Source organism: Diospyros lotus, chromosome 14, assembly GCF_014633365.1.
Source record: "Diospyros lotus cultivar Yz01 chromosome 14, ASM1463336v1, whole genome shotgun sequence".
NCBI classification, from domain to species: domain Eukaryota; kingdom Viridiplantae; phylum Streptophyta; class Magnoliopsida; order Ericales; family Ebenaceae; genus Diospyros; species Diospyros lotus.
In genome coordinates, this window is record NC_068351.1 from 4,205,864 (window position 1) to 4,230,571 (window position 24,708).

At 35.8% G+C, this 24,708-nt stretch overlaps 4 protein-coding genes across 4 annotated transcripts; 1 reads left to right on the forward strand and 3 right to left on the reverse strand.

Annotated features, from left to right (window-relative positions):
• On the reverse strand, positions 1-7,039 carry LOC127789947 (uncharacterized). Its single transcript, XM_052319062.1, has 4 exons — positions 6,555-7,039; positions 4,697-5,677; positions 911-958; positions 1-821 (listed from the first exon to the last, which is right to left on the reverse strand). Exons 1-4 carry the CDS (start codon positions 6,795-6,797, stop codon positions 402-404), a joined length of 1,692 nt encoding a protein of 563 aa, XP_052175022.1. The 5' UTR covers positions 6,798-7,039; the 3' UTR covers positions 1-401.
• A 1,005-nt stretch (positions 7,040-8,044) lies between these two features.
• LOC127789949 (uncharacterized) lies at positions 8,045-12,743 on the reverse strand. Its single transcript, XM_052319064.1, has 4 exons — positions 12,333-12,743; positions 10,373-11,119; positions 8,805-8,852; positions 8,045-8,705 (listed from the first exon to the last, which is right to left on the reverse strand). The coding sequence occupies exons 1-4, from the start codon at positions 12,621-12,623 to the stop codon at positions 8,385-8,387; spliced, it is 1,407 nt and encodes a 468-aa protein (XP_052175024.1). The 5' UTR covers positions 12,624-12,743; the 3' UTR covers positions 8,045-8,384.
• Positions 12,744-15,203: 2,460 nt separating this feature from the next.
• Positions 15,204-18,934, forward strand: LOC127790757 (60S ribosomal protein L24). Its single transcript, XM_052320416.1, has 5 exons — positions 15,204-15,294; positions 16,519-16,594; positions 16,715-16,816; positions 18,264-18,412; positions 18,564-18,934. Exons 1-5 carry the CDS (start codon positions 15,284-15,286, stop codon positions 18,718-18,720), a joined length of 495 nt encoding a protein of 164 aa, XP_052176376.1. The 5' UTR covers positions 15,204-15,283; the 3' UTR covers positions 18,721-18,934.
• Positions 18,935-19,303: 369 nt separating this feature from the next.
• On the reverse strand, positions 19,304-21,993 carry LOC127790756 (homeobox-leucine zipper protein ATHB-22-like). Its single transcript, XM_052320415.1, has 3 exons — positions 21,746-21,993; positions 20,784-21,139; positions 19,304-19,788 (listed from the first exon to the last, which is right to left on the reverse strand). The coding sequence occupies exons 1-3, from the start codon at positions 21,834-21,836 to the stop codon at positions 19,555-19,557; spliced, it is 681 nt and encodes a 226-aa protein (XP_052176375.1). The 5' UTR covers positions 21,837-21,993; the 3' UTR covers positions 19,304-19,554.
• Positions 21,994-24,708: the final 2,715 nt, after the last annotated feature.

A 24,708-nucleotide genomic window follows, 5' to 3' on the forward strand; every position in this document is an offset into this window, starting at 1 on the left:
TTAAGGTAAACACAATACTGGAATTTATGTGAGAAGTAAAACCTCACATAAAAATACAGCAATATTTGACCAGATAGAAAGTGTTCAGTAAAACAGTTTCAGAATAAGTAGAAGTTCCAAAATAATAGCAGATGAATCCCTTTACAAACAAGTCACCAAGCATCGGAATTTTCCCGGCACGCATCTCTCACCTATTGCATTAGGGCAATGGCTCTCACTTTTCCCATCAATCACAGCATCTAGCTGCATTAAGGCAATGTCTCCTTTGGCGTCCCACCCATTACTAGAACACAACCAGTTATCCCGAAACCGAATGCCAGTCCAAACTAATGCCGGAAGAAACCATGCCTTGCAAGAATCGAACCGCTGATCAAGAGGTTGCAAACAGAAGATAGGTCAGCCTACCTCGATGAACTTCCTATGGCTACCTCAGGATCTTTAACCTGTTTGGAGTCTGTATTGATGTCGATATTCCCCATTCCGACCTCCATGGCTTCCCTCTCCTCTTTGTCCCGCTTCTTTTCCTCTGAATCTTCAGTATTAGCAGATTGAGATTGACGAGATGGCACTGAAGGCTCTAAAAAGCGAGGACCTGAACTAATCCATGGATGAAGCAGGCATTGTGCTGCTGTTGGTCGCTTCTCCGGGACAAAATCAAGTATGGGAACCAGGAAGTCGGCCGTGTCATTTGCATCTTGCTCGCTAAATTCGTATTTCTCCATCAAAACCTTGTTTAGGGTCCAGAAACGCAAGCGGCGGATGTGCCTTAGATCCCCATATCTGTTGAAGAAATCCCTGGAATAACGGCCCCCTAGTGCAATCTGCATGAATTTCTCACCATACATAAGTCAGATGCTAACAGCCCAGTGAAAACAACTTCTTTCTGATGGTCATGAAGATACTTCTTTACCTTTCGTGGCATCATTCCGAGAAGCTCCATCATCAACGCTAAGTGGTCCTGAGAGAGAGAGAGAGAGAGAGAGAGAGAGAGAGCGAGTATTTAGTTTATATTGATCAACAAAAACTGGAAAAAGTGAGTTTATTAATTGCTTAATACATAAAAGAATGCAGATAACCTTCAAAAAATTGTACGTAAAATGGTAAATGTTCAGGCTTACGTATTGTGTCAAAATAGATTTTGTACGAGTCATTTCAACTTAAAGAATTCTTTTCTAAATTAACATTTTAGATATAAGTGCAACTAATTATGATTTAGCGAACAAGCTCACTTGCAAAATCATGTGTAATTCAAAGATCTTAGTTGTAAAACAAGCGAAACTTTGAAAGCAGAGGAAATTTATCTTAAATCAAAGATACATCACCACGCCATGCTTTAACCCCTATTTCCAGCTGTAACAGGAGAGAGATCAAAATCTTGAACTACAAGAATAGTAAGATTTGTAAGACCCCTTCTCATGCAAATATCACGATCCTGTCTTATGATTGAGAAGGAGAGGACCCGGGATCAGCCTGAATTCTTTGCAATTACCAACCCCATGACACCAACCCATTACCGCCCAACTATTACCCCAGTTTGCTCGTTTCCACAATCCTGCACATTCTTCCAAGCGCTCTGCACACCCTACTCCGCATCAAAAACATCCTTACCAATGATGTAAGAACTGATTCAACTGAAATTCACGCCAATACTCTGAACAGAAGCAGAGCCCTGGCCTCCCCCTAATCTTGGAATGACCAAGCATTGGAGAGGAAGCGGCAGCATTTTGCAGTCCTCCCTTCATAAATGGTGAACAGGCCAAAAAGACCCAACCTAATCTTGGAGTCTAATGAGAGAGGGAAGAGGGGGAGGGAGAGGCAGGTTGTTGCTCTTACTAGAAATAGCTGCCAGATTTCTGCCTGACGTTCATACAACTACCCCTTTTAACTGTGTGCCATCCCTATATTTAAAAATGAACTGTTACTCTGGCCTGACACAAGACACCCAAGGTGCAGCAGAAAACTCATGAAACCATGCTCATGCTCATTTCTTGCTTGTATGCACATGTTCCATTGTCTTCCTGAATTCCCTTCACCGCAGTTATGAAGAAACCCATCACCCCCTACAAGAGGTTTCTCAAACCACACACACGCTTACTTTACATCCAAACCACAACAGCCCATCTTCTTCCATAAACCATATTCCTCAGCAAGGTAGATATTCACCAATAATGTTAAGTGAACTTTTCTAAATTTGTAAACTACGTCTATGGGTACTTCCCGCTTGGGATATGTGTTCCAACACGTCTAATTTGACACACACCTAGTAAAACATGTTAAAGATCCAAAAAGTATAGTTCAACGTGCAACTAAGCATAAGACTCCTGATGTATGGATAAGGCTCCTAGTGTTTGGATATAAGGGCCCCGATTAGTTTATAAAAGCAATTTCATCAAACAAATGAAATATTTATTCTAAAGAATATATGAGTTGTAGTTTAGTCCTACTGTCCTTTAGCATAAGCATTTGATGAATCCTAACACTTATGGCATGAGCATACACCTGATACAACTAACGACGAACTTCATATGAAACAGCTACCCCAATTCAAGAAACCACTCAATGACTAGCCCGTGAGACAAATTTAACCCCCACCATCATATTGAATCTCACAAGGTAACTCTAATGCACACTCCTGAGGAAATTCTTGCTCCATTGTTGTCCATACAGATTCTTGCCCCCCCCCCCCCCCCCCAAAAAAAAAAAAAACAATAATGGAGTAAATTCTTTGCCAATTTGCCCATTAAGCACACACAGAGAGAGAGAGAGCGCACTGCTAACAAACATTTGTCTGACATCGTAATGGATAATAGGCAAGCCTACAATCTGCATCAAAATGAAAAGGCAAGCAACACGATGTTGCCACCAAGAAAGCACTTGAACATGACATAACATGACAATAATGCACCAACATGGTAACCAAAAAGGGATTACAATTCAATATAGCAGGGACAGATTAATTAATAAATACATATTAATGCAAATAACTGATAGTAACAAATATTTATTTTCCTGTATGATGATAAATGCATAATTTATTGTCATTATAGTAGAAATTGTTTCTCACATACTATAAATTAGGAAAGACAAGCAAACATAAACTGCAACTATCTGTTCAGAGAGTTTATTTGCAAACAAATTAAAAATATTTGTTATCAACTTCCCTAAAGTTGAAATTTCTAAATGAAAAAGAATTAATAGGTAAAAAAATAAATTGTTTTTGTTTTATACTGAGGTCCAACTTATTTTCTTAAAGTCTAATTAATTTAAGTTACTGGAACATATCCCAAGTGTCCAATATGTGTTTGCTACAACAGCACTTAAAGGATAATAAAACATGCTTAAGTGAGTGTTTGGCATGGTTTTAAACACAGTCCAACACTCTCTTGTAAATATTTATGCATCAAGTCATGCTCACTAAACCTCCATTTCCTATCCCTAATCCCTATTCCTCTTACTTTTGGCATATGAGAGAAACACAATTAGAAAAGGGATTTCAGTTTTTTTATTTATTTTTTGGTTTGAGTGAAAATACGCATAGAAAAGAAAGTCAATTTATAGGGGCAAACATCGTACAAAGAAAATTTATGAGGACACATACAAAAATGATTTACAAAATGAACTTACAACTCTAGCAAGAGGGAGAAGATACAATCTCACACAAAAAAAAAAAAAAAACTAGTACGGTTCTATTAAGATAAAGATATATATATATCTGCCTGCCTACACAATTTTGTTCCTCTCATGCCAAATGAGATAGAACAAACAAAAAGGAAAATCCTCCAGAACTGATGTTTTAACCTACTTGGACAAGCACAACCCCATGAGAGCAAAAAGGATTAGAACATATCTTTCATTTTCATTTCAGTTGGAGACTCTCAGCTACTATCCACCCATGATTGGATGGTCCTTGGATTTGGCACTAGATTCTTACTACCAGTAATCATTCCTACCAAGCTTTTTTAAGATAAATGGTGAGAGCTCGTGAAGAGAAACATAAAAGATAAGGCTCAAAAACAGGATCTTACTGTCGGATTTTTAGGGGTTGATGTGACCAGATCCAGCATCATCAGATTTCATAAAATATATGAAGAAGAAAAATTTAATGTTATATATGAACAAATCCATTAAAAGAAGACATATCAACATTATCATCAACTGCACCTTATCCTAACCAAGCTAGGATCAGTGCTATAATATTCATAAGGTCAATTGACTTCTAAAAGTCCAATTGACAATAAAAATGCATGCAAAAGAACGAGGCAAAATTTTATACTAGATGCCCTTCCTAATGCAAACCTCTAGCGAGAGAATAAAAAGTAGACATATACGAGACTAAAATATGTCCCCCCCCAAAAAAACCCTAAAGAAGACATTGCAAAAATACAATAGGCTAAACATTAATCAAAGAACAAATAGAAAATATTACTGAATACAAATTCACATAAACTATTGAAAAAGAGCCAGGCATATAAGCAAACCAAGCCAAAGAAATACTTGGTCAAGCTTGGTATATCAAAAAATGCTTGTATTTTTGTTAACCATTCAAACAAGTGACTAAATGATCCAAACTCAAGCTGATTGGAAACCTAACAGCCCCACTTGCGTGTCATAAAGGACTTAAGTGACTAAGAACTTGAAGGGAAATGGACAGGAACAAGGATAAAGAACATAAACAAGAGTGGAAACACATTTATACCTCATCTCTATCAAAGTTGTCACCACTATGAGGATCAAAAAGAACATCGCCTGTTGTGAGCTCAAAACAGATGCAAGCAAAAGACCAAAGGTCTGCAGAAGTAGAATATTTAGACCCCAGGATGACCTCAGGACACCTGTACTGCCTCGTTTGAATGTCATTTGTAAATTGTTTGTATGTCCAACAAGCATTCCCAAAGTCAACTAATTTGCATTTGAGATCAACTAATGCCAACAGCTTCTGCCTTGCAGATCGGCTCCCTCTTTTATGGCCTTGATTTCCTTTCCCACTGCTCTTCATCCCATCTTCTTTCGACAACATATTTTCTTTGACAGAACCAGCAGGCTGGTCTTCTGCAGAACCCACATTTGAATTTGAGTTGTTAGGGATTTCTACACCACCAGATGTTTCAGGTTCTGTCCCAGATTCTGTTGAAGCTTCCTTCCCCACACAACCCTGAGCAGCACGCTTGGCCTTTCTTTTTATCTTTTTCTTTTGATTCTTTGTCAAATCCCCATTGGATGTCTTGACATCTTTGGCAATACTAGTCTCAAAAACAGACCTATTCCTGTTAGGAAGAATAAGAGGAACACCAGAACATCTAGGATCCTTAGTTGGATCAATCATGGATAGCAACAAGACATTCTCTGGTTTCAAATCAGTGTGTATAATTGAGAGTTGTCTGTGCAGGTAATCCAAACCCACTAAAATATGGTAGCATATCTCCTTGACTCTTTGAATAGGCAACCCACGATAATCAGTGTACTTGATAAGTGTAAGTAGATTATCCCCCAAATACTCAAAAACCATACAGACATGTTGTCCATTTGGACCTGAGTGCTTAAAATGATCCAAAAGCTTCACTACACATTTCTTATCCTCTGGGTCACCATCTGCAATCTGTTGCAAGATGGTAATCTCATCCATTGCTGCCTCTGTGTAATGCTGAGCACTCTTTTGCACTTTCAGGGCTACATACCGCTGCAATGTTCATAAATTATACACATTAAACTAAGGAAGACATAACAAAAAAGCAACTCGCTCATGCTTGATCTTATCACTTGATTGCAGAGACAGATAGGAAAAATGAAGAAAGTAGACCTCAAATCTCATATACCATTCGGCTACGATTTCAAAAGTACTTCCTACTCTGGGAAGTCCAAAACCAGGCATATTCTGTTTTGTACCAAATAGAAAGAAAGTACCGCCCGTGTGTTAAACAAAGAAAACCTTGTACACAAGATTCATTATCTTGGAACCATCAAAGCAAAAACTAACAGTCCACTCAACTGAGAACAAAACAGCCTCGCACTCAATTGAGTTCACCTCTCAGTTCTTGTTACACAGAAATAACAGAATATACAGAAACCTCCTTCCGCTTCCCTCATTACCGCTTCAGGAATCAAACAAATGCTGATCAAACAATCAATCAAAGTAGTGAAAACTGGAAACTTCATTTGCAAACTCCACAATTTCCTAAGTGACCAAAGAAGGCAATCTAAAAACACATGCCACTAGTGCTATGTCTGGAACTTCGATTTGTCTAGGGGAAACAAAAATAAAAGGAAAACACCACTTGACACTTTCATTTTTATGGACTAAAACCAGATACAAATAAAAGAAAGGTTATCTGACAAATCTCCTACTCATAATTCATTAGCTTCTCATTTTCTTCATCTAGTATCAAGTCATTCATTTGCTTTTCCTATATTTTTGGGTTTCCTTTCTTTATCGTCCAGGAATCCAAGTTCCGAGCATATCTTTTAAAAGTAATCGAATATTTACAGAAGAAAACAAGCAATCAGATCAAAGTCGAAGCTCTTCCGAAACAAAGGTCAGAGAGAGAGAGAGGACGTACGGACTTGAGAGTGTCCCAAGCGAGCCAGACGGTGGAGAAGTGTCCCCAGCCAAGCTTGCTCTGGACAACATACTGGCCGTTCTTGAAGGTGTCGCCGACTCGGACGGCGTGATAGCCACCCCGGCGGTACTCCTCCGTCCCTTCGTCCTCCGACGTGTAGTCGCTGCTCTCGCTCCCATCCTCCTCGTCCTCCTCCACTTCCTCCGCCCGACGGTGATGAAGATTCACATTCTTCTCATCCATCCGATTCCGATCCCACACAGAAGACTCCAAAGCCCTTACCGGTGATTCGACTGCAATGAAGATCGATGTCTGGATCGTCAGAATTTCGAATAAAACGACAATCGGCGTTTGGACAGCGAGAAATTGGAAGAAAATTTGGGGGTTCTACTTGTAGTTTTTCTCGGATTGTTAGGGTTTGAGTTCGAGACTATCGGAATTATATTGGAGGTTTTCGGGGTCCAATGGAAGGAGAGCAATTCGGGAGGAAAAGTATTTCTGTTAAAATCCACAAATATTTTTATTAAAGTATTCTTTTTGCTGAGATAAAAGAAAGAATAATGCTAAATGTACAACTTTTTTGTATTTCTTGAACTATATAAGGGAGTACTATAATCAAAATATTTCACGTCTCACATGCGCCTCACACGCCTTTATACGTCTTATGAGAAAATTTTTTATCATTGATACACGTTTATGTAGTCTAAAGTATACATAAAGGTATACTAATAGTATTTTTTTAAAAAAATAATAATATTATCAAATAAGTATATATTAAAATTTAAAATTATATTCTCTTTAACCAAAAAATGGTAATTAAAATATTCTTTTATGAGTTTATCTATATTTAACTATTTGTTTTTTTTTAAATCATAATTGACTAATTGTTTTTTATCACATTGTCAATGCTATAATTTTGAATTTTTAAAAAGATAAAAAAATTAAAATACAAGAAAATAAATTAAAAATGACGATATTTTTATTAATTTATAATATAAAAATAATTATTTAATAAAAAATAAACATAAATTTCATAATGTATTTAAATAAATATAAATATAATTTTATAGAATTAAGATTTATTAATTAAAAATAAATAATAAATTTAAAAAAATAATCAAACTTAATACAAATAATGAATTTAAAATTTTACTTATTTTTAAAAATAAAAAATAAATTTAAAAAAATTAACTTATTCAACCTTTAACATCTTAAGGACATATTTTTAATATTATAAAATATTTTTAAAATTATAAAAAGAACCCAACAAATTTTTTTAATCTTTTTGGCATTTCAAAAATGTTTTCAAACGTTAAAATGGTGCCACTAAAATATTTTTGTACATCATAACTAATAACAAGAGCAACTTTTATTAAAAAGAAAAAAAAGTCAAGTACTTCTTTTGAAATACACAACCATTAGAATAGGTTCATTCCCATAACTATGAGGACTGCAAGCCCATCATTAACAAGGTAAAGAATAGGTTCATTCCCATAACTAAAAATACAAACACAAAGTAAGAGTCAGGAGAAAGAAGATCAAAGAACAAAGGAGAAGACAACAAGATCGGAATAGACAACAAGAAGGCGTCAAAGAAAGGACTACAAATTAGTGTAATTCAAGTGTTTCAAGTGTTCTATTACTTGGTGTAATTCTATTGGAATGAGTACGGTATATTTTAAGCTTCCCTTATTGTTAAAAGGTGAAATATAAGTTAAGCCAAAGATCTTAAATTAGTTAACATGCCTTTGACTGTTTGCTATATACTAGACTGAGAATCTTAACCTGTTTTCTGGCCATGTTCCCCATTTCGACTTCCATGGCTTCCCTCTACTCTTTGTGGCGCTTCTTTTTCTCAGAATCTGCAGTACCAGCAGCTTGAGATTGAGGAGATGGCACTGAGGGCTCTAAAAGGCGAGGGCCTGAACTAATCCATGGATGAAGTATGCATTGGGCTGCTGTTGGTCGCTTACCCGGGGCAAAATCAAGTATGGGAACCAGGAAGTCAGCCATGTCATTTGCATCTTGCTCGCTAAATTTGTATTTCTCCATCAAGACCTTATTTAGGGGCCAGAAACGCAAGCACCGGCTGTGACTTAGATCACCATACCTGTTGAAGAAATTTCTGGAATAACGGCCCCCCAATGCAGCCTACATAAAATTCTCACCATACCAAAAGTAAGATGCTAAGAGCCTAGTGTAACCAACTTCTGATGGTTATGAACTTATGATTTATGAAGATACTTTTACCTTTCGTGGCATCTTTCCAAGAAGTTCCATCATCAATGCTAAGTGGTCCTGTCAAGAGAGGAATTGATATTGATCAACAAAAACCGAGTTGCATGATTGTTTGTTTACAGAATTAAGACTTCCTACAGATACAAAATTCAAACTAAAACTCCAACCGAACTATTTCCTTAAATAAGACTGTTGTTGTGTCAAACAGAAACATTGGGGTTGGGTGAGAGGACACAGGAGACAATCCCTGGCTGATGCGGTGTTCCAAACAGGAACCCCCCAGTTCTGCCACTGTGGTTCTAGTTTTGCGAACTGCTGGCTGGGCCTGAAGTACCCAAGGTTTCCTTTCATGGTTCCAATTGAGTTCAAAAGTCTAATTCATTTAAGTGATAGAAACATAACCCAAGTTTCCAATGACTGTTTGCTACAACAAAAGTTAAAAGAATAATAAAACTTGCTTAAACAAGTGTTTGGCTTGGTTTTCAACCTAGGACAACACTCTCTTGTAAATATTCACGCTCATGGAACCTCCATTTCCTATCCCTTATCCTCTTACTTTTGGCATGACAGAAACATAACATGAATTTAGTAAAAAAAACTAAAGAAACGTAATAAGAAAAGGGATCTCAACATTTCTTTTTTCAAGTAAAAGTGTCAATCGAAAAGAAAACCACTTTAAAGGGGCAAATGAAGCACAAAACAAAAAAATCACGGGATACATACAACAATAAATGGTTTAAAAATGAACTTAGAACTCTAGAACGGGGGAAGATCCCCAATCTCACCCAAAAGACAATAACGGTTCTCCTAAGGTAAAAAATCTGTCTACACATCTGAACTTTTATTCCTCTCACACCAAATGAGCCACCAGAAACAAAAAGGAAAAATCCTCCAAAACTGATGTTTTAACCTACATGGACAAGCCCAACCCCATGAGTGTAAGAAGGATTTAAACATATCTTTCATTTTCACTTCAGTTGGGGACTCCCAGCCACTATCCACCCATGATTGGACGGTCCTTGGTTTTGGCACTAACTTCTCTGACTACCAGTAATTAATCCTGCCAAGCTTTTATAAGATACAGAGTGAGAGCTCGTGAAGAGAAACCTCAAAATTAAGAGCCAAAAATCAGGATTGACATGCTTGGATCAAGGATCATAAGATCTCATAATATAAAGAAGAAAAATGTAACGTTATATAAAAGATACGTGAGAATAAAATATGCCCAAAAAATAAATAAATAAAGAAGACATTGTAAAAATACAATAAGGTAAACAATATATCAAAGAAAGATTGAAAAATACAACTGATTACAAAATTTACATAACCTTTTGAAAAAATAAGAGCCCAGGCTTACAAGGAAACCAAGCTGAGCAAACACCTGCTCAAACATAATATATCTAAAAATGCTGGTACTTTACAAAACTAGTTCAAACAAGTGTCTAAATGCATCAAAGTCAAGCTACTTAGATTACGCAGCAGCCCTACTTGCATGTCATGAAGGACTCAAGTAACTAAGAACTTAAGGGAACAAGAAGACAATGGCAAAAACAGTAACAGGAAATGCAACACATCCATACCTTATCTCGGTCTAACTTGTCAACGCCATAAGGATCAAAAAGAAAATTGCCGGTTGCAAGCTCAAAACAGATGCAAGCAAAAGACCAGAGATCTGCTGAAGTAGAATATGTAGACCCCAGGAAGACCTCAGGACACCAATATGGCCCCTCTTGAACAACATTTGTAAATTGTTTGTAAGTCCAACAAGCATTACCAAAGTCAACCAATTTGCATTTGAGATCAACCAATGCCAACAGATTCTGCCTTGCAGATTGGCTTCCTCTTTTATGAAATTGATTTCCATTCCCTTCGCCCTTCATCCCATCATCTTTTGACAACATATTTGCTTTGGCAGGAGGAAGAATGAGAGGAACACCAGAACATCTAGGATCCTTAGATGGATCAATCATGCATAACAAGATGTTTTCTGGTTTCAAATCATTGTGTATGATTGAGTGTTGTTTGTGCAGGTAATCCAAACCCACTAAAATATAGTAGCATATCTCCTTGACTCTTTGAATAGGAAACCCAAGCCCACGGTAATCTGTGTACTCGATAAGTGTACGTAGATTATCCCCCAAATAATCAAAAACCATACAAACATGCTGTCCATGTGGACCTGAGTGCTCAAAATGATCCAGAAGCTTCACTACACACTTCTTATCATCTGGGTCACCATCTGTAATCTGTTGCAAGATGGTAATCTCATCCATTGCTGCCCTCGTGTAATGCCGAGCGCTCTTTTGCACTTTCAGCGCTACATACCGCTGCAATGTTCATAAATTATACACATTAAACTAAGGAAATAATAATAATAATAATAATAATAAGCAACACTCACTCGTGGTCCAGCTCATCACTCGATTGCAGAGGCAGAGACGAAAAAGATGAAGAAAGTAAACATCAAATCTCATACACCATTTTGGCTAGGATTTCACTGGTACTTCCCCCCTGCTCTGGGAAGTCCAAAGCCAGACAGATTTTGTTTCATACTAAATAGAAAGAAAAGCACTGCCCATATGTTAAACAAAGAAAACCTGATATACAGGCTTCATTATTTTGGATCTGTTGAAGTATGTCTTAATTTCCAGAATGAAGCCCATTATTTGACCCAGCCTGGATAATTTGGAACAAAATCCAAATGTGAATTTTTCATGAGAGTTGTGGTGGTAGTGGAGGGCTTGGGCCCCCCGCAGTATGGAGCAGCCCTAATCTCCAGATATGTATATATATATATATTCTCATTCGTGTAATTAGGGTGTGAGGTGAAAAGGGATTAAGGGTGTAATCAGGGTTTCTGGGTATGAGAGAAATCAAGAGATTGTATTACTTCGTTTTCTTCATAGTGAATTTGTTTGCCTCTCCCTGTGGACGTAGATCGCATATTGTGATCAAACCACGTAAATCTTGGGTTTGCTTGTCTTTTATCTGTTTGTTTGCTTCTCGTTTCTATACATTGTCACGACAAGATCCATCAAAGCAAAATTAACAGTTCCACTGAGCTGAGCACAAAACAGCATCGCGCTCAATTGGGTTTACCTCTCAAGTTCTTAGAACAGAGGAATAGACAGAACATATAGAAACTTCCTTCCTCTTTCTTTATTCCACTGCTTCAGCAATCAAACAAATGCCGATCAAACAATCTTCCAGTCCGCCCATTAATTCCGTCAAAAATATCCGCACAATTATCATTATTCTTTGTCAAATAACCATTTTTTTTCTTTGGCAAAACTCCAGCTCATTTGGTTCTCATTTTCTCACCCACCAGAAAAATAAATAAATAATAACTCTAGCATCAATTCATTCATTTGTTCCTCCTATATTTCCGCTTTCCGTTTTTTCATTTATCATCCAGAAATCCAAGTTCCGAGCACAGATTTTAAGAATAATTGACAGAAGAAACAAGCAATCAGATTATTCAGATCCTAGTCGAGGCATTTCTGAAACAACAGTTAGAAGCGAGAGAGAGAGAGGACGTACGGACTTGAGAGTATCCCAAGCGAGCCAGACGGTGGAGAAAAATCCCCACCCGAGCTTGCTCTGAACAACATACTGGCCGCTCTTGAAGGTGTCACCGACTCGGACGGCGTCATAGCCGCCCCATCGGTAAGCCTCCGTCCTTTCATCCTCCGACGTGCAGTCGCTGCTCCCGATCTCATTCTCCTCAGTCCCTTCGCCCTCCGACGTGCAGTCGCTGCTCCCGATCCCATTCTCCTCCTCCCCCACTTCCGCCGCCCCATGGTGATGAAGACTCACATTCTTTTCATCCATTTGATTCTGATCCTCACAAAAGATTCAAGTCCTTAACGATGATTCGATTCCAATGAAGATCGGTAGAATTCCGAGAAAACGACGATAGGTGTTTGAAGAAGTTTGAAATGCGAGAACTTGGAACCATATTTGCGGGGTTTTGCTTGGTTTTATTGGTAAATTGCACCCATGACGCCTCAAGTTTAGTAAAACGACATGAAATATCTTTAACTTATCAAAAATAACAGAAATCCCATTTAACTTTATAAATCTCCCTTCCCTTCCTTCCCGGCGGTCCTCAAAAGTACAGAATAATTCATTATTAATATTTAAATATTATTTTACAATTTCAAAGTTTTCAAAATATTTTTTTTATAAACACTTATTATTCACTTATTAATTTTAGTGAATTTATTTGAACCATACAAATTTCTCTTAATAATATTTTTCACATTTTTTAGAGAAAGAAGCTCAAAAAAATATTATTATTATTATTATTATTATTATTATTATTATAAAAATTCTATACAATTTATTTATATTTTACAAATTCCTTCAAATACCAAAAATAAAAATAAAAGAAATGACAATCATTAAATAAATTTATTTGTATAATTATTTACACCTTACAACTTTTTTATAAAATAAAAAATATAAAACACCGATTCCCTACACAGCACACAGGCATCCCATTAATCTTATTTTGTACGCTTTTAATCAATATATATTTATTTTAAAAATTTATGTTAAGGTATAAAAATTATATTTTATTTTCATGCAATGTGCATTTATTATGCTTTATTTTCAACTTTAAAACAATCTTATTAATTGATGATATATAGATCACATTTTAAGATAATTAATTAGTTTAAAATTTTATACATTAAATATATATTGTCTAAAGTCAAAATACATTTATTGTGCCCCACGAGCATGATGCAATGATAAAACATTTAAAATGTTATATAGAGTATTGGGATTTGAATTAGTGCGTTTATTTGAAAATTAAAATTATTGTGTCTGTTGTAAGACAAATTCTACATAAATTACATCGAATGTTCAACTTTAAATGTGTATAAATTGTATCTGCATCTAAATTTACTCGAGAAATATATCAAAATGAAGATTATCTGTTCTTAAAAATTAATTAGGCAAAACTCAGATACCCAGATGAATAAAAAAACACACACACACACACACTTATTAGGCCTCAAGGGGCATCAATAGTTAATATTATCTTTATTTATTTTAGAGTCAAATGAAGTCAAATCGCCTGTGATTTAAGTTATTAGGTTAGATATCTTATGGTTTGAAAATACTTCTGCTAATCTTTAGAGTTTATTTTTTAGCAACGACACTTTCATCATTACTGACTTCATTAGGTTAACTTTAATTATTTTATTTAAATGTTAACTAAATTAAAATAAATCTTAAGTAAATCAAAATTAAAACAAAAATAAAAAAATTAATTCGTTGGAACTATTGTTAACATCGATTATAGCCTTTTGTTAGCAATGTCTAACAACCATGAAGCATGGAAACGGCTCGAAGACGCCATTTAAGTGTTTTCGAATTGTTTTCCATTTCAGAAATGACAAAGACAATCCAAAGCATTTTTTGGGTTTTTTTGTAATTTACAAAACGTTTAAGAGCATTTTACAAATTATAGAAAATAGTGCTAAAGACACCACTATATAATATAAGTTCCAAACTCTAGTGTTTATTTTTGTTTTTTCTTCTTTCAATTCTTTGTGTTTTCAAATCTCAAAGTTCCCGTCATGCATCAAAACTTGTTGTTCTTTCGCTTTCGGTCATCATTCCCAACTTATCATGACCCAATCACTTGATCTGTGATCTAGAGACTGTTTCAATACTTCTTGATTTGCTTCAACGTGGGATTGTTCAGTGCGATTGCTTGATATATGTTCAATGTTTAATTTGTTTTACTCTATTATGATATCATAATACGAAAGTTATAAATTTAAGTAATTACTTACTTTGATTCTTGTGTTTGTTTACAATCATATTAATATTAGTTATACATATATTATTAAAATAAAATTATACATTAATTTTAACATATTGTATTTTTACTTAAAATCTCATGTGTGTGTGTACTAGAGCCCATTAGCGACCAGTTGGAACTATCATTGACGACAGCTCCAACCAACAATTTTATTTATTTTTGTTTTAGCGAAGATTTATTTTAATTTAATTAAATAATTTAGTTAATTTAACTGAGTTAGTAATTAAGGAGTGTCTTCTTCCAAAAAAAAAACTAAACCATCGACTAGTTTAACATTTCTGAACTATAAAGTGTGTCTCAACCAATAACCTAAATTACAAAAAATATAGATATTTTTTATTTTTTATTTTATAAAAATACATACTAATTCAACCCTAAATTATTAAGCTCTCTTATTTATGTTCTGAATTTTCTGAACACAGATTAAAGAATTCGTAAGTTTTCCGGGTCAGCGACAGTTCTTGGGCCAACCCTCCCAGTGACAGGCCTAAACAGCGGTATACCCGTGGCATTTTCGTAGATTTTCTGTTAGAGGGGGGCCAATTATTGATGTCCGCAGAATCTATATAAATGGGATTAGGGTTTCATTCTCTAGGGTTCGCCCAACAGAGGACTCGGCACAGTAGGAAGATCGACAACAGCGACATCCGTAGCCATGGTTCTCAAGTATGGTCTTTTATTGCTCCCTCTCTCTCTCTCTGTATATGTTTATACGTTCTCATAAGAGTATTTGCTTATGTTTCCCGTCGTTTGATTACGCGTGGTTTTTTATGTATTATTTCTGTTAGATTATCTGTGTGTGATTGGTTGATGCAACAGTTTTGAGATATATAACAAATACACTAGTTGTTCCTAACCTGCTATTTATCGGATTTAATGTAATTTTGAGAAAGGAATTGATTTCAGAAAGTTCAACTCATACGGAATGGATACGAAGCCGTTTAAACTGATCGTGTGTTGAAGGATCTGTCAGTAGTAGGTCGGTACTGTCAAGTTGCAGTTTAGTTGAAATTGTAACCTCATAAAGCAAAGTATTAAAAAAATGGATAGATATGGCCAACCCAATTAATTGGGAAATGTTCTAGTGAATTGAGCGGAGTCGTTAGCAGTGTTATGGAGTGGCGACAGACAATGGAGAGTGAAGAAATTGATCAGGCAGGTAGAGTGGCTGGCTTTAATATCCACCTGATGGATGAAATGGTTGTTTAGCTATTAGTTTTCTAGCAACATGTGCTCCCACTACTTAATGGAGCTCCATCATCAATAGATGTTTTGAGTTATTTACATGTTTTTTAGCTGATCTTGAGCCTGGAAAGGTCTAAATCGTTGAAAATATATTTTTAGAATGCGTTCATTGGCCATAATATGAATGATTCCTGCCTACATTTTTATGCTGCACTGCTTAGCACTTTTCAGTACATTACGTTAGTAACCCATATCAAAATTACCTAGGTTTTTTTACCATGAGCTAAAAATGATTTTACTTGAATAATTATTCACTCATAAAAGACATTTTGTTAAAGTTGATGTACTCTATTGTGATGTTTATCCATCCACGTCCAGGAAAAATTGCAAACATGTTAGTCAAATTTATTGTATATACCTTGTTGGTTGTAGTCTAAATGGGGTCAAGTTTACCAGGTACAATTTGGAGATGCCTCATGGTTGACTTCCGTGGATTAGTTTTATGTCAATGTCAAAGGTTGCCCCTTATTTGGTTTATTGTCAACTGTACTAAAGATCTTTGAGTTTTTTAATCCATGATTGCTTTCTTTATCTGCTACATGCTCAACATGGTTCCCTCTTGGGTTAATTGAGCTTTGGTGGGATGTAAGACACCTGTGCTCTGAATTTGCTAGTCATTACCTGTCTTAAATTGTGGCATTTCAGGACTGAACTCTGTCGTTTCAGTGGAGCCAAGATATACCCTGGAAAGGGTATCAGATTCGTTCGTGCTGATTCTCAGGTAATATTGAACTGATCTTTGGGTCTGAGTTCATTTAGCAAGCAAAATCAATTAGTTCTCATTTTATTCTCTTGCCTTACTCATTATTGAGTACTTGTGGCCTTGCTTTGATCTATTTAGGTTTTCCTGTTTGCCAATTCAAAATGCAAGAGGTACTTCCACAACAGACTGAAGCCTTCAAAACTTACTTGGACAGCAATGTACAGGAAGCAGCATAAGAAGGCAAGTTAAATTTGTTTAATTTCATTTATATATTTTTCTGCCTAGTGTTTTCAGTTAAAAATCATTGTTAAGTAGATAGCTGCAGCATAGTCATCAAAGGCGTGCACAGAGGAGCCTCATCACCACTGAGGCGCAGTGCCATGCTTGAGGTGCTGCCTAGGCGCATGAGGTGCGTGCCTCATGCAAGGCGCAAGGCTCAAGGCACTTGAGGCGCATTCCTTGTATATATATGTGTATTAAAACTCTATTTCTTGTCCATTTGTCATCTTATATCTTATTTCTTGTGGATTTGATTGCATATTCTTGTATATTGGTGAGAGGCAAAACCTAGCGGTGTAAGAGATGTTCACTTGCTAGAGAACTACAGTCTGCACATTGCTTCGTTTTTATTTCTTTCTTCTAATTTCTTTTTTCAATTTAGAAGAAATTAATTCTATGTTGTAATTGTTTTTCGCTATGTTCTACTCTAATTTTTTTTGGTTCTAATTTCTGTTGCAATTTAGAAGAAACTAATTGCTAATAAACAAATGTTTTCATTGTGTGATCGACTAATTTTTTTCTTTCTCATCTAATTTCCTTTGCAATTTAAAAGAAACTAATTGTTTTTTGGAACCTTTTTGCTGTGTGTTATGCTGTATGTTTTTAATTCTAATTGCAAAACAAATTAGAAGAAACTAATTGTTTTCTTGTAATTGTTTTTTTTGCATGTGTTCTGCTATAATTTTTTCTTCCCTCTAGTCTCTTTTGCAGTTGGAAGAAACTAATTGCAAAAGAAACTAATTTTTTTTTTTTTTTTTTGTAGGGTTGGTTAGTTGTCATTTATGATTTTTTGAGTTTGTATCTATCTCCTTATATGTACATACTGAAAAGAATAGTGTATGGGTATTTTATAAGCATTTTGAATAAATGTGCACCTCATGTGTGCTTAAAGATCGTGTTTTGCTTTGTGCCTCATGCCTGGGCCCCAAGCGCCTCGTGCCTCAAGCATGGGCCCCGAGGGCCTCGTGCCTGGGCCCCAAGCACTAATATATGCCTTAGTGCGCTTTGTCCACTATGAGCTGAAGCCATATGATATTAGGTACTGAGCGGTAGGGATAACTAGTTGTTATAGGCATCATTTCTATTCAAGGTACATTACTAGAGCTAGACTATGCTGTTCAACAGGTTTTCTGTGACTAGTACTTGTGGCTGGGCGTGATCCTGTTGTGGCTTGCTCTGTAATTGACGCTAAGATGGGTGTTTGTGCATGTGTTTTTGTTTAACAGGCCTCCCATCAGTAGTGGTTGTGGCTGGTTTTGTCCCTGTTGAGACTTGCTTCTTAGTTGATATTAAGATGGGTGTTTGTCCACGTGGTTTGCATTTCGTGAAAACAGAGAGAATTAACCCATTTTCATTGTTGCTTCTGGCTTATATGCTTATGCATAACTATGTCTGTTGTCATTTGCAGGATATTGCCCAGGAAGCTGTAAGGAAGAGGCGCCGTGCCACCAAGAAGCCTTACTCCAGATCCATTGTGGGTGCAACCTTGGAAGTTATCCAGAAGAAAAGAACTGAAAAGCCTGAAGTCCGAGATGCAGCTAGGGAAGCTGCGCTCCGGTATGTTACTGTTACCTACTAGTTTTGTTAGATGACCTATTTAATTTATGGGCACTCCAGAGTTTATTTCCGATTCACGTCTACTTTTGTGTTGCTTCTGAGGAATTTTATTAGTTTTGTCTTCTTGTTTGACTTAATTTGTTTTGTGCAGTGAAATTAAGGAGAGGATCAAGAAAACAAAAGATGAAAAGAAGGCGAAGAAAGCAGAAGTGACGTCCAAGGCACAAAAGGCCGGAAGCAGGGGAAATGTTCCCAAGGGTGCTGCACCAAAGGGCCCTAAAATTGGAGGTGGCGGAGGGAAGCGTTGAACGAGTGCTTCATTAGACCATAGTAGTGAGTAGGATGTATGCTTCTTTCTGGGTCTTGTAAGATTTTCAGTATTATGTCAGTGAAAGGTTTGTTGCATTTGCAGTTCTACTTATTTTTGCTTAAAGAGAATTAGAATAACTGATTTAATTTCAGTATTCATGTTTGGATTCTTCTCAGCAAGAAAAGAGATCCTTTTGCCCTTTTGATTTGGTAGATAGTGATTTGATAATTAAGTTAACCTATAATGTCAGATAAGATAGTATTCCAGAACATGATATGGATGGACTGGGCATGTAGAGAGAAGACTATATAACTTAACAAATATGTTAGTTTTAATAGTGCTGCCGTGGATGTGGTGGTGATACTGTGTTTGGGACAAGGGAGGATAATTGTACTGGAATTGTAACGAAAGTTTAGATGAGGGGAACTGTAGAACAAACACGTGGGTGTTCGTCTTATATGTTTCTTGCAGTCATTACGAGAGTATTTGTGTTTGCTCAGAAAGCATGAATGCGTCAAACTGGTAAAAGATGTGAGCTAATAAACTACACAAACAAGAAGTGTCTGTCTATAATCATAAGCCCTTTTATGGCAGTAATATGAAATGCCGAAGTAGCCATTTTCCAAGTTATATATCAGCGATTAACCAACAAACAATCCTTTGGAGGTCCTCACCAAGAGCTCATTGCCTGCCGCAGCGTAATACAATAGATTTGAGTTTTCTGTCGACCTAATTTCTGCTAGAAGTCAAATAACTAACCTAATTTCTAAACTAATTAAGTAGCTAATTAAGACAAGTTACAAGTTATTGTTATGAACAGGAGAGCAGCCTTTCATGGATAAGAGGACAGATTAACAGCACCCCAGTAAGGGAGCGGCATCACCGAATTGTAGTCCTCGACGTTGAAAATGTAGTCGCCTTTAGCCGTCTGCCGATGGCTTGTTTCGGGTTTCCTGGAGTTTCGATTTTCCACCGATGCGCTGTCGACTGTCTCTTCAATGGAGATTTCGGTGGGTTGCCGGCTCTTGAAAGCTTGCTCCTTCATCTTAGCTTTCAACTCCTCCACCTTTGATCGAAATAATCGTAAGCTACTTAACGTTAGAGAATGCAAGATGCATGTGTTCCAAAAAAGTAAAAATATTAATTGCAATGTTAGGAGAATCTGACGTCACTAGTTCATAAAGTTTGGTCACTAATTTGAAAAGTTTGGTGACACAAGGTCTAAATCTAATTAATTGTATATATATGATCCATTTTATGAATTTACAGTAAGCCCCACTTACTTCCAATTAATGCAGCAAATTCTTGTTTTAAGAATAATAGTAATGCTAAATGCAAACAAAAAGCAAGAAATTAAAAAGCTTGAAAGAAGTAATTTCTTTTTCTTTACTGATGTAATACTGAGGTCGTTCTTCTTGCAACTAAAAAAGGGTTTTTTTTTTTTTTTTTATAAAGAAAAATAAACCAATAGACTCAAAAATGTACCAGATTATTTCTAGTGGGATTTTTGTATTTTTTGCTATCTAATTTTTTGTGGACAAAAAAAATAAAATAGTAACCATTTTATAATTATAAATCACTATCATAAAATTTGGCTTCAAAGAAAGGAATTAATTAATATAGACTATATAGTGAGAGAACTGGAGTTGTATAATTTAATCTCTTTTATGTATTTTAATTTTGCAGTAAAAGATATGGCTAGCTAGTTCAGCTAAAATTTCAGAACAGAAGTGATATTTAATCCAAATTTAATTATACAAAAACGACTTCTTTATTATATCCCCACCCCACTTTGGAAGAAAATTAAAATGAAGCACAATTGCATATATTAATTATAGACATCCTAAATATATAGAATATCATTTTCATGCTAAACTAAAACTAATTAAGATAACAATTTGGGAAACTATAATTTTTTCATAAAAGCTCTGCAAGATTATAACTCTCTCTCTCTCTTTAACAAGGGCACCTTGTGTTTGTAATTAATCTTGTATGCTAGGTTATATATATATATATATAGAGAGAGAGAGAGAGAGAGAGAGAGAGAGAGAGAGAGAGGACCTCTTGTTGGAGCTTCTGCTTCTCCATGGAAACAAGATCAAAGTCGTGCTTGAGAGCATCATAGAGCCTTTCGAGCTGCTTGGCCTTCCACCTGGCGCGCCGGTTCTGGAACCAAATGGCTATTTGGCGAGGCTGAAGCCCCAGCTCCCTGGCCAGCCTCATCTTCCTCTCCGGCTCCAGCTTTATCTCCTCCTGGAAGCTGCTCTCCAATAACTCCAACTGCTCGCTCGTCAGCCGATTCTTCTTCTTCTTCTTCTTCTGCTCCTCATTCCCGCTATAACCACTATTGCTCTTCCCTATACCCGTCACCACCATGTGCGGCAGCGCCCCCCCCACCGGATACTTCATCTCTACGCCTGCAAATTCAGAAGCAACCACCAAATTGGCTTATATAAACCCATATCTAATCTAGCTCTCCCTCCATGTAAAATGACTTCCTATAATACTGATGGGAAGGGATAATCCAATATGGGACAAAGTAGAGGAGAGTTGTGACTAATAAGTGAGCCCTTTTAAAGAAAAAATCGTGCGGCAACGTCCGAGGATACCTTTAAATCAAAGCGGATTATATATATCTCACATGGGTCACATAATATTGATTCTTCATTGCTATATATCGGGATGAAAAATGGAGAAGACCCAAAGAGGATATAAGTGTGCGTGCGTGTGTGTCTATATATATCACACTGTAAAGAAAAAATTCCAGTTCTTTGATTTGTACGACATTTTCTTGAAGTCTACCTATATAGTAGCCTAATATATACTGAGATCACACTGTAAAGAAAAATTTCCAGTTCTTTGATTTGTACAGACATTTTCTTGAAGTCTACCTATATATATTAGCCTAATATATACTGAGAGAGCGAATGTTTGTTCTTATATAACTGAAATAGCCGCTTCCTAATGCATGACAACAAATAAAGAAAGACACAAGAGAAGTGAAGTGAAGTGATAGGGGTTACCTGGGTAGTGGTTGTCGTAGTTATAAGTTGGGAGAAAGCTTAAGGAATTGTCCAGAGAGGGTCTTAGCAGCAGGTTTCCGTTCCAATCCATGTTTTTGTTTTTGGCTATTCTGTTGTTTTCTTTGTTCTCTTCTCTTCACTTCCAATTTATCCCATAGAGTTCTGCAATATATATATATATATATATATATTTATATATTATACTGGGTCTTCTGATCTTAGACTGAACAGTTGGTTTGGACCACAACTAGAGAGGGAGAAGTGTGGTACAAGAGAGAGAGGCAGGGTTTCCAGCTTTCTAGTCCTCTTCTGAGGGTGAATTAAAGTGAAATTGAGAAAGATTTTTGTGGAGCTTTTTCCCTCACTTTTGGGGGCAAGAAAACAGTGTTAAATTGAAAGATAGAGGGGGGTTGGTTGGGGGAATGGAAGAGAAACGGTTACTGTTGGTGATATTAAATTAAGACAATTGTATGTACGTCTCTCTATAATATATAATATAAGATTCCCTTTCGGGTGAAAATTAACAGTGGACAGAATGGAGTAGCCCGAGATGATCAATGGATTGGTGCAGTTTGGAAAAGAATACCATTATTAATTGCACAGAACGTTTATGTATGTTTCTAGCAAAATCCCAGTTATATATCTATCATCGCGTGAATAATGACAGAAAAATCACAATTAATCTCATTAATTAAACTATACCCAATTATATATATTTGTGTACGTATATGAAACTCGATCATGCATAAGTGCAGATTTGAGATCATAAAAAAAGAGCACTTTTCCACATTTTTTATGCATGAATGTGGAACAAACTGTATTGAGAAAGAGAGCTGCGAGGTTCTTCCATACTGCGCTTTAGGGTGCAAGCAATGAACACTATGAGAGAGAGAGAGAGAGACAGAGAGAGATATACAGAGGGGGGTGCTGTCGGTTGGGGGAGGAAGGGGTACATGGGAGAGAAATGAAAGGTCTCAATCTGGTCCCCTAAATCCTGCCAATATACAACTGCCATTGTGACTTCCCTTTCCCACGCCTCGTTCACTGTCGTACTACTACTTCTTCTGCTTCTTCCATACTCAGCAACACTGTTAATTCTCTCTCTCTCTCTCTCTCTCTACACACACACACACAGGTGAGGCCAAAAGAGAACATGGGAAGCGACACGAGCTGCTTAAGTTGGCAACATGCAATGATACCTAGCTCTCCAATCCTCAGTATTGGATTGCATGCACCTCCATTAAATGACAAAATTTTAGACAGAAACCAGCAGATGAGAAGAAGATGACTTTTCTATTCCTTCCTCCAGACCTTAATTGACTTGCAGTAGGCAAAACAATTAAAGTTTCTCTCTCTCTCTCTCTGCATATATGTGTACGTAATATATCTGAATGGCATTGAATTACTGGGTCAGTTTGATCAGCGGCAGAGAGAGATCATTTATGGAGAGAAAAAGGTATTATTATTCTCATAAAAGGGAGTGCAGAAACTGTAACTGATATTTAAGGTACCCCATTTAAGTATAGAGATCAGTTCTATTCTATTTTTCCACGCCAATTAAATACACAATATATGGTTGTTTTGCGGGAAAACACATCCTTTTTTCTATGTTACCAAATGAAACCCCCCACCCTCCCCCCCCCCCCCCAAAAAAAAAGTAAAAATAAAAATAAAATGAAAGGATCGATGTTCGTTATTAATGAAGATGATATATGACTATTCTTTAATCTAAAACTATTAGAGTTAACTACAACTACATTTCCAAGGTCTACAAATAGCCTAAATCATGCCCCCCCCCCCCCCCCCCCAAAAAAAAAAAAAAAAAAAAAAAAAAACTACGTTGTTGGATATTTTCTTTTATATTTGAAAACATAAGATGACATGACATGACTATTTTTATAGTCTAAATTAGTGGTGTTAATTTGTTTTCTCAATTTTTATTTTTTAAGAATACGAGGTTTGAAACTGTCATTGCGAGGAGTCGCTTTTATAAAAAGAAAAAAAAACATTTTTGTGTTTGGTATGCATGAAAAAATATGAATTGAAATCCTAAGAATTTAACATTATTATGTTTAGTATTTTCGACATTATTTTTATTGGAAAGTACTTAAAAACCTGGAGAATATATACCCCCAGTGAGTTAAAATAAAATCTCATGGTTTTAAGAGATATTTAAAATATCTATTATATATTTTATTTTTGCAATATATTAAATACATTATGATATAATATATCATTTATCAATATATATGTATTATTGTATATAATAATACACATTATGTTATTGTATAGTAATAATAATATATTATATTATATATCTATGATTATATAATATTTATTATGTATTTTTATTTATATAATATATATAATATTATCTTAATATATAGTATTACATATAATAAAATACATATTGCATATTGTATACCAAAATAAAGTAGCATATTTAAAGTATTAACGAAGTACTATAATATTAGGATTTTATTTTTATTTTTTTGGCAATAAATCTAAAAAGGGGAATTTTGTCTAAAAAATTTGGGTTTACTTTTCCCTATAAAACTATAAAATATGGGGAAACAAGCATAATAATTTAACTTAAAACTGATGAAAATCATATTTTTGAAAAAATGGCTCACTTTCTGCAAACGTCAAGGGTTCTTTAACATTCAAGCTAGGCATTTGAATACTTGCTTACTCCACACACACACACACACATATATATATATATATATGTTCCACCAACCAACAGTCACACTTTGTTGGCCCTGTTCTCTTGCGACCTTAGATTTGGACTCAAGTTCGTTGAAAATTGTCACACAAATTAAAAGTTATTTGAGTCCGAATGGTCTCAGGTTGAAACAAATCGAAAAATGGTTGTCATATCTAGGGATAATCGAGAACATGCATGATGGTACATCCAACTCTCACTATTAACCATTAAATTATAAATATTGAGTTTAGGAGAT

Coding starts and splice junctions, on each gene's coding strand:
- LOC127789947 (XM_052319062.1), bottom strand. CDS start 6,797: ATGGATGAGAAGAATGTGAATCTTCATCACCGTCGGGCGGAGGAAGTG. Junction 959..4,696: donor ACAACTTTGATAGAGATGAG/GTATAAATGTGT, acceptor TCTCTCTCTCAG/GACCACTTAGCGTTGATGAT. Junction 822..910: donor TCGGAATGATGCCACGAAAG/GTAAAGAAGTAT, acceptor AAATTCATGCAG/ATTGCACTAGGGGGCCGTTA.
- LOC127789949 (XM_052319064.1), bottom strand. CDS start 12,623: ATGGATGAAAAGAATGTGAGTCTTCATCACCATGGGGCGGCGGAAGTG. Junction 11,120..12,332: donor CTTGGGATACTCTCAAGTCC/GTACGTCCTCTC, acceptor TGAACATTGCAG/CGGTATGTAGCGCTGAAAGT. Junction 8,853..10,372: donor ACAAGTTAGACCGAGATAAG/GTATGGATGTGT, acceptor CTCTCTTGACAG/GACCACTTAGCATTGATGAT.
- LOC127790756 (XM_052320415.1), bottom strand. CDS start 21,836: ATGGATTGGAACGGAAACCTGCTGCTAAGACCCTCTCTGGACAATTCC. Junction 21,140..21,745: donor CTACGACAACCACTACCCAG/GTAACCCCTATC, acceptor CTGAATTTGCAG/GCGTAGAGATGAAGTATCCG. Junction 19,789..20,783: donor AGCAGAAGCTCCAACAAGAG/GTCCTCTCTCTC, acceptor TTTCGATCAAAG/GTGGAGGAGTTGAAAGCTAA.
- LOC127790757 (XM_052320416.1), top strand. Junction 16,595..16,714: donor TCGTTCGTGCTGATTCTCAG/GTAATATTGAAC, acceptor TGATCTATTTAG/GTTTTCCTGTTTGCCAATTC. Junction 18,413..18,563: donor GCTAGGGAAGCTGCGCTCCG/GTATGTTACTGT, acceptor TGTTTTGTGCAG/TGAAATTAAGGAGAGGATCA.